The following is a 13,305-nucleotide window of genomic DNA, read 5'->3' on the forward strand; positions in this document are numbered from 1 at the left end:
ACATAATAAAAACAGTATCATTAGCCCTAATTATAAGAAACGCGACCTTATTCAACACCAACGACCTACATTGCATAACTATGTGTTCTAATCATGCCTGAGCACTCTCTTTTAAAGGGTTTTTTATTAAATCTCTTTTCCTAACAACACATTATAGAAGGTAATAGTATTAAATTGACTATGCATCCATTGTGGAAAAGTTTATTTAATTTATTCAGTATTATTTAGCATGCATTGCTGAATAAGTTTTCTAAAGATAGTATAACAAAGGATTTAAAGTATTCTATTTATGTACTCTACTTAAAGAGAATAAATTATAGTTTGTTATGAAACATGTACTTCATAAATTTGCAACAAAAAAAAGAAGAGGGATACTGATCAAATCATGGTATTATATCCCCTTAAGCAGAATCCATATTACCTTCCCTGAGTCCTCGACCATACCCGTCCTGAGGGCCAGGTCGATTCGCACCCAAAACAATTCGGTCCCACGGCAATTCGGCCACAAACCACTTTGAGCACATGCAATTTCTGTTCCAAACAAAATCGGTAATTTACCAATAAACTGTATATGGTTTTTTAATATAAATGTTACGCTCATCATTAAACAGAGAAAATTAAAAGATATATCATGAAAGAAAACGCCCCAAAAGGACAAAAACATGAAACTATAGGAAGGAAGGAATATATGCTAGTATGGTGCCCAGTCATTCCTTTTTGATTGCGGTAACGTAACTTTGCGGGCTGCCGCTAGAAGGGGGTGGGGTGGTATGGGTTGAGACACCCCTCCGGCAATTCTTAATGTTGTCGGCAAAAGTGACGGTTGTCGGCAAAACATATAGGATTGTCGGCAGATTACAAAAGCCAATGTGCGGAAGTTGTTGTTATACAATATTGTTATTGTAAAAGTAGTTAATAATGAAAAAAAAAAAAAAAAAATATTGAGGAAAAATTTTGATAATTACCCCCCCCCCACACACACACACACACACACACACTTTTTAGATTCTTAAGCGCCCTGGCGAAAAAATAAAATTGGGATCTACAATTCACAATTGTATTAGACAGACCAAGATATTTCCGTCGGCAAATTCCGAATATGAAAAAAGTTCGTTATTCCGAATATGAAAAATGGGTTCTCTATTCCGAAATCGAATAAAGGTTCTTTATTTCGAAACAAGTCACCGTGTTCTCTACTCCGAATATGAAAAAAATGCTCTCTATTCGGAATATGAAAAAAACATTCTTCATTCCGAAATCTAAATAGGGTTCTTTATTCCGAAATGAGTCACCGTGATCTCTATTCCGAATTATAAAAAGGGTTCATTTTTCCGAATCTGTCGTTGTTGAATCATGTTTGCGCCCTCTAGAAAGGTCCTTTGAAGTTGACCAAAGCACCACTAAACTAATGTGTCATGTGTGGAAGAACCGTAATAAATGTCTGTTTAAAAAAAATATAATTCGATAGAGGTATCTGGAGTTCCTCTGATTTCTTGTGAAGGTAGAGAATAGTTTGAAGTTTGTAACTGTGGAGTCTGCAATGTTTTGCACGTGAAGAACAATTATAGAAAATTAGCTAATTTGCATACAATTTGCATGGTCACCTCACCGTCATCATGCATGGTCATCAAGTATATTGCTAATCAGACAATCTGAAAATTCAACAAACTTTAACCATTATGTAGGCCTAATAATCACATATAATCACATAATCACTTACTTGGAATGAAGCAAATTTTAAACATTGCTGTTCCTTACCTACATAAATTTGCATACTACATTTTAACAATTTGGGCAATTTTACAATCTTGTAAATTTGCGTTGTTAGGTAAAATATAATTCATATTTCTTTTATTGAGTATAGCTATAATCAAGGAAAAACATTTCTTCAGAAGAAGGTTGGGGTCCGGGTGTGAGCGTATTCGTGGTGAATCTACTGAAGATAGCTGATGGCGATGTCATTGCTATCTACTAAAGATAGCGGATGACTATATGTGAAGTCATTTCATCTACTGAAGATGGCTGATGGCTATATGTGATGTCAGTGCTACCTACTGATATTAGCGGAAGGCTATGTGAAGTCTTTGTTATCTGCTGAAGATAGCTGAAGTTATTCTCACAAAGGGAAACAGGACATTTCGCATCCCTACCATTTCACCCCCTACGTGCTGAACTGCTGGATACAGTGCCAACCCACCGAATTAGTTATGGTTAGGGTTTAGGGTTTGGACTTAGGGTAATGGTTTAGGGTTTAGGATATTCGGGTTAAGGTTTTCAGAGCGTAAGGGTAAGGGCGCTGCTTGTGGTTAGGGTTTTGGTTTGGGACTTGGGTTAAGATTTATAGTTATAGGGCTTAGGGTTAGGGTTAAAGGTTAGGGTTAGGGTATTGTCAACTTGATACAGTATTTGCCAATTTAGAAATGGTCATATAAAGTCATTGTTATCTATTGATATTAGCTGATGGCTATGTAAAGTCATATATATTTACTGAGGTTGCTGATGTGAAGTAATTGCTATCTACTGAAGATAGCTGATGGTTATGTAAAGACAGTGCTATCAAATGATAGCAGGTTGTTCTGTGAAGTCATTGCTATCTACTGAAGATTATATTTCATATTTTATTTCATTGTGGCATTTTTCCGAGGGGCGTTGAACCTCCTTGATATACGAGGGTCATTCAAAAGTTCTACCTCCACTCTTATAACTTCTGTCCTGTATAAAATGATAGCTTCTTCAAGCTTAGCATAATTGTACATTTAAATGTTACCTACACTGTATTTTGATACATTTTCCATATTTTTGTAGGTGAACTCATAACCAGAGTAAGATTTTATATTCTGGAAACGATAAAAAGTCGTAAACATTTAAATGAAAATATGTGTGTATTCCTCTTAGGAGATTAGATCGATATACAAGTGTTATGATTAGGTAAAAAAAAAAAAGTTGTTGCATTGCCCTCCGCGGCCGGGTCAAAATCGCGAAAATAATTATGGGCCCGGTTTTTTGGGGTTTAAAAAATAAATAAATCAGTAAACTAAGAGTTAATTGTGAAAGACCTTGATATTATTTACTTCAATAAAAATTTTAAACATCGGGTAGAAAATACAGCCGATATTATGCATTTGCCTCTCTTCACTCATGTTACTGTAAAATAGTAGGTATCAAATGGTTGAGTTGGTACAAAAAAATCCGGCCGGCTGTACCAAGATTTTAGGCTTAGGAGGGCAAGACAACAATTTAGTCTTTTTGGCCTAATATGCTAGCATATTATAACTGAAACAACATCAAATGTGTAACCAAACATCAATAATACCAGTTATAACAATGTATTTTAGGTTTAAAAACATATCCCAGCATCCAATTATTTTGGGTAAATCCCATAAGCCTTTGCGAGTACACCTGAGATGTCGTTACTTGACTTCACGTCGACATATATAATGCGCAGTAACGATGTTTGCTAAACGATGTTCGCATCGGCCTGACGCGTACTGAAGTCAAATGACGACATATCAGGTGTAATCGCAAAGGCTTATGGGTTCACCGAAAAGATCAATTACACGAAATAGATACTGAAGTAATAATTTAGCAAGATTGAAAAAATATGTGCGTGTCCGATTACCGCTCCGCACCACACCCTAAATCAGCACCAATGGAGTATGGAGTAGGCCTATTTTAGAACCGGAAACTGGGGCGGGTTAATGGGGTTACAGAACTTTTTGTTCATAGGTCGTACGTAATTATGTATCATTCCATTTAAATATCCAAAGACGGAACCGAACCAAGATTGTGGGACAGTCCAGGACAGTCTGTGCACACATCTCACACATGTATGCACACAACACAGGGGCACTCACAATAGGCAATTGACCCCTACTGGTAGCGCTGTGTTGTAGATATAGGAGATGAATTAGTTAGCGTCATATATCAAAAGTAATAAAAGCTATGATTTTAGTACTTGCTCTATGTTTCAATTACTTATTATTTTCAAAATGTCTGAATTTTCAACCCGGTACATACTTCAATAACGAGGGACCATACATTTGTATGAGAAAGAAATCCTACCATCTATATCCAAACTCCCGTGTTATTCTAATGCACATTTTGCTTTACCGGACCGCCCTGGCTTGGGCGCATTTGGAAGAGGGTGTCACGAAACCGTAATAGGTACAAACTTAGTACTTTCTGTCAATCAAGTATGGTTTATTCTCTACATGTCAATCTTTAAATCAATAGCATAGTCCTTAAAATAACGGGGACCACCTTGATGAGTAAATGACAGCAAACCATTGCAAAATACCCCAAAACTCGGTCAGTGGAGCTCTGCCCGTACATGTCAATAAGGTCATTATCCATTGGATTAGTCGACCGTAGCGGACAATTCGATCGCTCATTGGATTTATATTATCACGTGGTAATAAATTTGCATTGGACAATCGATTACTATAATGGTTTAGTACTGCATATCTCGGTTTAATCTTCACTAAGCGGGTTTATGGTTGGAAATGTCACGGTGAATTTGTCGTGGACATAACTGCACTATGGTTTTAACAAGCGATTTGTTACACGGGTATTGCTTCAGTTGGCTTCGCCGCTAAAAATATCAGAATAAAACCATTTTTTTACATTAACACCTACACATGGAATAAAAAAAAAAAAATAACACTTTTTGTCTATAACTAATATTAATGGGATATCAAATGAAGTCGAACCATGAAACCAAAAAATCCTATAAACCCCATTTTTGACACGCAAACCTCCAATCGCATACCATACCATAACAAAATCTGTGAACTTTTAGTCCTAATGTATATGACATATTGGATGGCCTAGGGGAAAGTTAGCCCATATTTGCAAGACTATCCTTGCCTTCAAGGTAAAACAAACATACTCATGTTACCCTCGGGCCATGGGCTGGCCTGGTGTCAGATCTTACCCAGGGAAAGATGACATTCCAATACGGTATGCGCCTATAAAAGAAATAGTCGGTACTTCATGTTTCTTCAATAAATAAATATTAATTGGAGATCAAATCAAGTAAATCTTTGCGAAAAAATCCGGATAAAAGAACTTTTCCGACAGTGTAACCTCCAAAACGCATAACGTAACAAAAAATTAGACCCCCACCCGATTTTTTTTTCTTTCTTCGATAAATATTAACTGGGGGTCAGGTCATGTCCATATATGCGAAAAAATCCGGATAAAAGAGCTTTTCCGACAGTGTAACCTCCAAAACGCATAAAAATGTATAGAGCCCAATACGTAACAAAAAAATTAGAACCACTTGAATTTTTTTTTTTCTTTCTTCGATAAATATTAACTGGAGGTCAGGTCATGTCCATATATGCGAAAAAATCCGGATAAAGGAAGCTTTTCCGACAGCGTAACCTCCAAAACGCAAAACGTAACAAAAAATTAGACCCACTCGATTTTTTTTTCTTTCTTCGATAAATATTAACTGGAGGTCAGGTCATGTCCATATAAGCGAAAAAATCTGGATAAAAGAGCTTTTCCGACAGTGTAACCTCAAAAACGCATAAAAATGCATAGAGTCCAATACGTAACAAAAAAATTAGACCCACTCGATTTTTTTTCTTTCTTCGATAAATATTAACCTGAGGTCAAGTCATGTCCATATATGAGAAAAAATCCGGATAAAAGAGTTTTTCCGACAGTGTAACCTCCAAAACGCATAAAATATGTATAGAGCCCAATACGTGACAAAAAATTAGAACCACTCGAATTTTGTTCTTTCTTCGATAAATATTAACTGGAGGTCAGGTCATGTCCATATATGCGAAAAAATCCGGATAAAAGAGCTTTTCCGACGGTGTAACCTCCAAAACGCATAAAAGCCCAATACGTAACAAAAAATTAGACCCACTCGAATTTGTTTCTTTCTTCGATAAATATTAACCGGAGGTCAAGTCATGTCCATATATGCGAAAAAATCCGGATAAAAGAGTTTTTCCGACAGTGTAACCTCCAAAACGCATAAAAAATGTATAGAGCCCAATACGTAACAAAAAATTAGAACCACTCGAATTTTTTTCTTTCTTCGATAAATATTAACTGGAGGTCAGGTCATGTCCATATATGCGAAAAATGCGGATAAAAGAGCTTTTTCCGACAGAATAACCTACAAAACGCATAAAAAATGTACAGAGCCCAATACGTAACAAAAAATTAGAACCACTCGAATTTTGTTCTTTCTTCGATAAATATTAGCTGGAGGTCAGGTAATGTCCATATATGCGAAAAAATCCGGATAAAAGAGCTTTTCCGACAGTGTAAACACCAAAACGTATAAAAAAATGTAAAGAGCCCAATACGTAACAAAAAATTAGACCCACTCGAATCGCTTTCTTTCTTCGATGAATATTAACTGGAGGTCAGGTCATGTCCATATATGCGAAAAAATCCGGATAAAAGAGCTTTTCCGACGGTGTAACCTCCAAAACGCATAAAAATGTAAAGAGCCCAATACGTAACAAAAAATTAGACCCACTCGAATTTTTTTCTTTGTTCGATAAATATTAACTGGAGGTCAGCTCATGTCCATATATGCGAAAAATCCGGATAAAAGAGCTTTACCGAACGTGTAACGCATAAAGAATGTATAGAGCCCAATACGTAACAAAAAATTAGACCCACTCGAATTGTTTTCTTTCTTCGATAAATATTAAATGGAGGTCAGGTCATGTCCATATATGCGGAAAAATCCGGATAAAAGAGCTTTTCCGACAGTGTAACCTCCAAAACGCATAAAAAATGTAAAGAGCCCAATACGTAGCAAAAAATTAGACCCACTCGAATTTTTTTTCTTTCTTCGATAAATATTAACTGGAGGTCAGGTCATGTCCATATATGCGAAAAAATTCTGATATAGAGCTTTACCGAACGTGTAACGCATAAAGAATGTATAGAGCCCAATACGTAACAAAAAATTAGACCCACTCGATTTTTTTCTTTCTTCGATAAATATTAAATGGAGGTCAGGTCATGTCCATATATGCAAAAAATCCGGATAAAAGAGCTTTTCCGACAGTGTAACCTCCAAAACGCATAAAAATGTAAAGAGCCCAATACGTAGCAAAAAATTAGACCCACTCGAATTTTTTTTCTTTCTTCGATAAATATTAACTGGAGGTCAGTTCATGTCCATATATGCGAAAAAATCCGGATAAAAGAGCTTTACCGACAGTGTAACCTCCAAAACACATAAAAAAATGTATAGAGCCCAATACGTAACAAAAAAATTAGACCCACTCGAATTTTTTTCTTTCTTCGATAAATATTAACTGGAGGTCAGGTCATGTCCATATATGCGAAAAAATCCGGATAAAAGAGCTTTACCGACCGTGTAACGTATAAAGAATGTATAGAGCCCAATACGTAACAAAAAAAATTAGACCCACTCGATTTTTTTCTTTCTTCGATAAATATTAAATGGAGGTCAGGTCAGGTCCATATATGCAAAAAATCCGGATAAAAGAGCTTTTCCGACAGTGTAACCTCCAAAACGCATAAAAAATGTATAGAGCCCAATACGTAGCAAAAAATTAGACCCACTCGAATTTTTTTTTTCTTTCTTCGATAAATATTAACTGGAGGTCAGCTCATGTCCATATATGCGAAAAAATCCGGATAAAAGAGCTTTACCGACAGTGTAACCTCCAAAACACATAAAAAATGTATAGAGCCCAATACGTAACAAAAAATTAGACCCACTCGAATTTTTTTCTTTCTTCGATAAATATTAACTGGAGGTCAGGTCATGTCCATATATGCGAAAAAATCCGGATAAAAGAGCTTTACCGAACGTGTAACGCATAAAGAATGTATAGAGCCCAATACGTAACAAAAAATTAGACCCACTCGATTTTTTTTTCTTTCTTCGATAAATATTAAATGGAGGTCAGGTCATGTCCATATATGCAAAAAATCCGGATAAAAGAGCTTTTCCGACAGTGTAACCTCCAAAACGCATAAAAATGTAAAGAGCCCAATACGTAGCAAAAAATTAGACCCACTCGAATTTTTTTCTTTCTTCGATAAATATTAACTGGAGGTCAGTTCATGTCCATATATGAGAAAAAATCCGGATAAAAGAGCTTTACCGACAGTGTAACCTCCAAAACACATAAAAAAATGTATAGAGCCCAATACGTAACAAAAAATTAGACCCACTCGAATTTTTTCTTTCTTCGATAAATATTAACTGGAGGTCAGGTCATGTCCATATATGCGAAAAAATCCGGATAAAAGAGCTTTACCGACCGTGTAACGCATAAAGAATGTATAGAGCCCAATACGTAACAAAAAATTAGACCCACTCGATTTTTTTCTTTCTTCGATAAATATTAAATGGAGGTCACATGAGCTGACCTCCAGATAATATTATCGAAGAAAAAAAAAATTCAGTGGGTCTATTGCTACGTATTCTTTGACCCACATGCGTTTTGAGAATACACTGTCGGAAAAGCTCTTTTATCCGGATTTTTTTTTCATATATGGACATGACCTGTCCATATATACGAAAAAATCCGGATAAAAGAGCTTTTCCGACAGTGTAACCTCCAAAACACATTAAAAAATGTATAGAGCCCAATACGTAACAAAAAATTAGACCCACTCGAATTTTTTTTCTTCCTTCGATAAATATTAACTGGAGGTCAGGTCATGTCCATATATTATGCGAAAAATCCGGATAAAAGAGCTTTACCGACCGTGTAACGCATAAAGAATGTATAGAGCCCAATACGTAACAAAAAATTAGACCCACTCGAATTTTTTTTTCTTTCTTCGATAAATATTAAATGGAGGTCAGGTCATGTCCATATATGCGAAAAAATCCGGATAAAAGAGCTTTTCCGACAGTGTAACCTCCAAAACGCATAAAAAATGTAAAGAGCCCAATACGTAACAAAAATCAGACCCACTCGAATTTTTTTTTTTCTTCCATAAATATTAACTGGAGGTCAGCTCATGTCCATATTTGCGAAAAAATCCGGATAAAAGAACTTTACCGACAGTGTAACCTCCAAAACGCATAAAAAATGCAAAGAGCCCAATACGTAACAAAAAATTAGACCCACTCGAATTTTTTTTTCTTTGTTCGATAAATATTAACTGGAGGTCAGGTCATGTCCATATATGCGAACAAATCCGGATAAAGGAGCTTTACCGACAGTGTAACCCATAAAAAATGTATAGAGCCCAATACGTAACAACAAATTAGACCCACTCGAATTTTTTTCTTTCTTCGATAAATATTAACCGGAGGTCAAGTCATGTCCATATAGGCGTAAAAATCCGGATTAAAGAGCTTTTCCGACAGTGTAACCTCCAAAACGCATAAAAATGTAAAGAGCCCAATACGTAACAAAAAAATTAGACCCACTCGAATTTTTTTCTTTCTTCGATAAATATTAACTGGAGGTCAGCTCATGTCCATATATGCGAACAAAATCCGGATAAAAGAGCTTTAAAGACAGTGTAACCTCCAAAACACATAAAAAATGTATAGAGCCCAATACGTAACAAAAAAAATCCAGCCGAAAAACACTGACAAATATTTTGTTCTAAAAATACTCAAAATGACTCTAGAAAGAGTCACAAATGACTCAAAATGAGTTACTGGGTCAATATAAAGTAATTCTATAACAAAAACACGCACTAATAACCATAATTTGCTTTAAAAATAACCAGAGCCCAATACGTAACAAGAAAAATTCTATGTCTAAAGAAAAAACACTGTCAAATTTTTTTCTAGAAGACTCAAAATGACTCAAAATGAGTTACTGAGTCAATATAAAGTAATTCTATAACACAAACATGCACCTAATAACCATAATCAGCTTTGTTCTAGAATTATTCAAAATGACTCAAAATGAGTTACCAGGTCAATATAAAGTAAGTTTATAGCAAACAAAAAATGCAACTAATCACCACAATAACCAGAGACCAATACGTAACAAAAAAATTATAAGTCTAGAGAAAAAACACTGTCAAATTTTTTTTTCTAGAAAGACTCAAAATGACTCAAAAGGATTTACTGAGTCAATATAAAGTAATTCTATAACAAAAACATGCACCTAAAACCCATAATTTGCTTTTTTTAAAAATAACCAGAGCCCAATACGTAATAAAAAATTCTAAGTCTAGAGAAAAACACTGTCAAAATTTTTTTTCTAGAAAGAATCAAAATGGCTCAAAAGGATTTACTGAGTCAATATAAAGTAATTCTATAACAAAAACATGCACCTAAAACCCATAATTTGCTTTAAAAATAACCAGAGCCCAATACGTAACAAAAAATTCTAAGTCTAGAGAAAAAACACTGTCAATTTTTTTTTTCTAGAAAGACTCAAAAGGATTTACTGAGTAATATAAAGTAATTCTATAACAAAAACATGCATTTAATCATGATAATGTCCTTTTAAAATAACCAGAGGCCAATACGTAACAAATAAATTCCAAGTCTAGAGATAAAACACTGTCAAATATTTTGTTCTAGAAAGACTCAAAATGAGTTACTGGGTCAATATAAAGTACTTCTATAAAAACACATGCACATAATATCCATAATTTGCTTGAAAAACAACCGGAGCCCAATACGTAACAAAAAAATGTATAGAGCCCAATACGTAACAAAAACCACTACAGAGGGAGGGAGTATGAATAAAGTAATTTTAATCAAATTTTAGTTTTGTTACGTATTGGGCGGGATGAATTATTTTTGCCACTTTTTGTTCTAGGTAGAAGAGGTTGAGCCCAATACGTATCAAATTGATACGTAGCCTACTGGGATTTTGTTACGTACTGGGCTCTTACATACGTGCTGTACCTCAGTTTTGAGCATTGTCGCACAGGCTTAACGTGCCCAGTTTACCTATGCACGGTCCTGGAACCTAGAGTTGATTGGAGATATCAGAACCGGGGATGGTCCCCTTCTCTTTTCGAATAGCTCTGACACTTAACGTACACAGGGTTTGACTCTTCTATAAATCACTCTATCATTATCCTACTTAATTCTCTGTTTCAGGAGGGGACATCCTTTCAGCGATGGCCGATGCTGTACAGAAATCAGACGTGATTCTTATTTGTATGACTGAACAATACAAGGATAGCCAAAGCTGCAGATCAGGTATAATAATGTATATACAGGGTGTCCCAAAGTATCCTTTACTATTTTAAAATACTACACCTCTTGTCCACATTACATTATGAAGAATATGGATTAATTTTCTCAAAGAGAAAACTTGTTTTGATACCTACCTTAGTCAGTTTTTGGTCAAAGTTAGATGCGAAATAAATAATAAAGAAACATTTCATTGCATAAGTAAGAAGAGCATAAATAAATCAAATTAAATTGTCATTTCAGAAGCCTCCTATGCGTACAAATTAAATAAAAAGCGGAATAAAAAGATCATACCCTTGTTGCTGCAAGATGGTTATGAACCAGACGGCTGGCTCGGACTTCTGCAAGGTATGGATCTCTACTATGCCTTTCATTCTGATGATCAACTTAACAAGAACATGGGGGAATTACTGAAAGCTATTGGCGAATATTCAGGAGGAGATGAGGTTGATGGTAAGTGTGCTTTTCTGAGGGCTACAGTAAAATCTGAAAACTGTATATTTATTTCTAAAGACACAGAAACGGTCTTCTAACATTTTAGACATTTTTCTTTGTTTTAAAATATTGGTAAAAAGGATCAAAATTTGACTTTTGTTTCTTCAATTTGGACCCAAATTTTGGCTATTTTAAGGTATATTTTTAAAACGCTGAAAAAATTATAAAATTTGAGAAACCTGTTTCTACTTCTGTGTCTTTAGAACATAAATATGCAATTTTCATTGATTGGGAAATTTAGGGTAAATTGTTATGGTGGACGAAATTAAATGGGCATGGAAGCCTAAATTTGACGCTGTTCTAAAAAAACCCCTCATTTTTGCAGTAATTTGCCATGCTAGTTGGTTTCTAGCATCATTTCCTTTCTGAAAATGTATACTTTTATGTACATATCATTATTACTTTTAAAGATACAATACAAAACAATGTCTACATCGCATACAACTTGAGCCCTTGGATATCGCTCACAAAACTCGACTCGTTTTGTAGGTGTGTGTAGGGTTGAATACAGCCCCCCTCTCACAAACGCGATGTAAACGCAAATACATTATTTGATGACATTGGTTTTATTTGGATAGCGGGGAGGGGGTATTTATGGCCCAGTTTTTTCATTTGCGCACGTTGATAATTGGGATCTTCTCAAATTGCAAAAAGCCAAAATCACCCAGAAAATCTACTCATTTGGAATGTGTGTGTGTGAGATCACCATCATCAAATTGACCGAGATGCAAACGCTCACCCCCGCCCCCCCCAAAAAAAAACCATGGAGTATTACGCGTATTGTATATATTTCCGAGGGCCTGAAAATGATGAATCTTGACGAAAGTATGCCCTCTTTTTGTCGCTATGTTGTTATGCTAAGTCCACAAAAAATTCTGTAATACTGAACAAGTCCTTATAAAGTTAACGGACAGAACAAGTAAGCTATGTTGGGGTGGTAAGATACAGGACCTTTTTGATGTTTTCAGAGGACTTGCGTTCCGAGGATGCGTATCCAGGTCCTCGTTATGTGGTGTCAATTGGAGTCCCCAGAAGTAATGCTAGCAAACTTTTTAAAAAAATGGTCAAAAATTGGCTACAAATTACAAAAAAGTGCAAGAGGGGTATGACTTATCACTAGGCTTGCCCCCCTTGGCTACGTCATTGATTTCATCCGACCTTTCCACATCTCAGAGCACAAAAACACATAACGTACATAATTATTTTGTTTGGTAGGACCAATTGGGCAATCAAGAAAAGAAATGCAAGGTGCCTCTCCAAACGCATCACCAATCAAACAAGGAAATCCAAATGCAGGAGCATGGAGTAGAGAAGAAGTACAAAGTTGGCTCAAGGACAACGAACTCACCGAGCTCTGTGAAAAATTTCGGCGATTTAATGGTACGCATCTACAAGACATGTACTCTCGTTGCTGCAAATATGAAGAGAAATTACGCGACGAACTGGAATCAGATTACGAATTGAAAGGCGCTGATCGCACTGTGTTTGTTGTGGCACTGAAACAAGCATTTATGGAGTGAAACCAATGTGAACCTGAAATTTGTGACGTGTAAAGTTTGTCCCACAGACTGGGTGCTGAGACGGGAACAGTGGTTCATGTTTTTTGGCTTATAATATTTCAAGGTCACCCGTGACTCGGGAGTAAAATAATCACAACGTTCCGATTTCAC

The 13,305-nt window shown here is 35.7% G+C and overlaps 1 protein-coding gene across 1 annotated transcript in view; it reads left to right on the top strand.

Moving 5' to 3' along the window:
* The window catches only part of LOC140150412 (uncharacterized), a 31,653-nt gene extending 18,357 nt beyond the window's left edge, over window positions 1-13,296 (top strand). The window contains exons 3-5 of the mRNA XM_072172424.1: window positions 11,045-11,146; window positions 11,384-11,593; window positions 12,851-13,296. Coding sequence (XP_072028525.1) covers window positions 11,045-11,146; window positions 11,384-11,593; window positions 12,851-13,155 — 617 coding nt within the window. The 3' untranslated portion in view covers window positions 13,156-13,296. The remainder of the gene's footprint in view (window positions 1-11,044; window positions 11,147-11,383; window positions 11,594-12,850) is intronic.
* The last annotated feature ends 9 nt before the right edge of the window (window positions 13,297-13,305 follow it).

This window comes from Amphiura filiformis, chromosome 4 (assembly GCF_039555335.1).
Source record: "Amphiura filiformis chromosome 4, Afil_fr2py, whole genome shotgun sequence".
NCBI classification, from domain to species: domain Eukaryota; kingdom Metazoa; phylum Echinodermata; class Ophiuroidea; order Amphilepidida; family Amphiuridae; genus Amphiura; species Amphiura filiformis.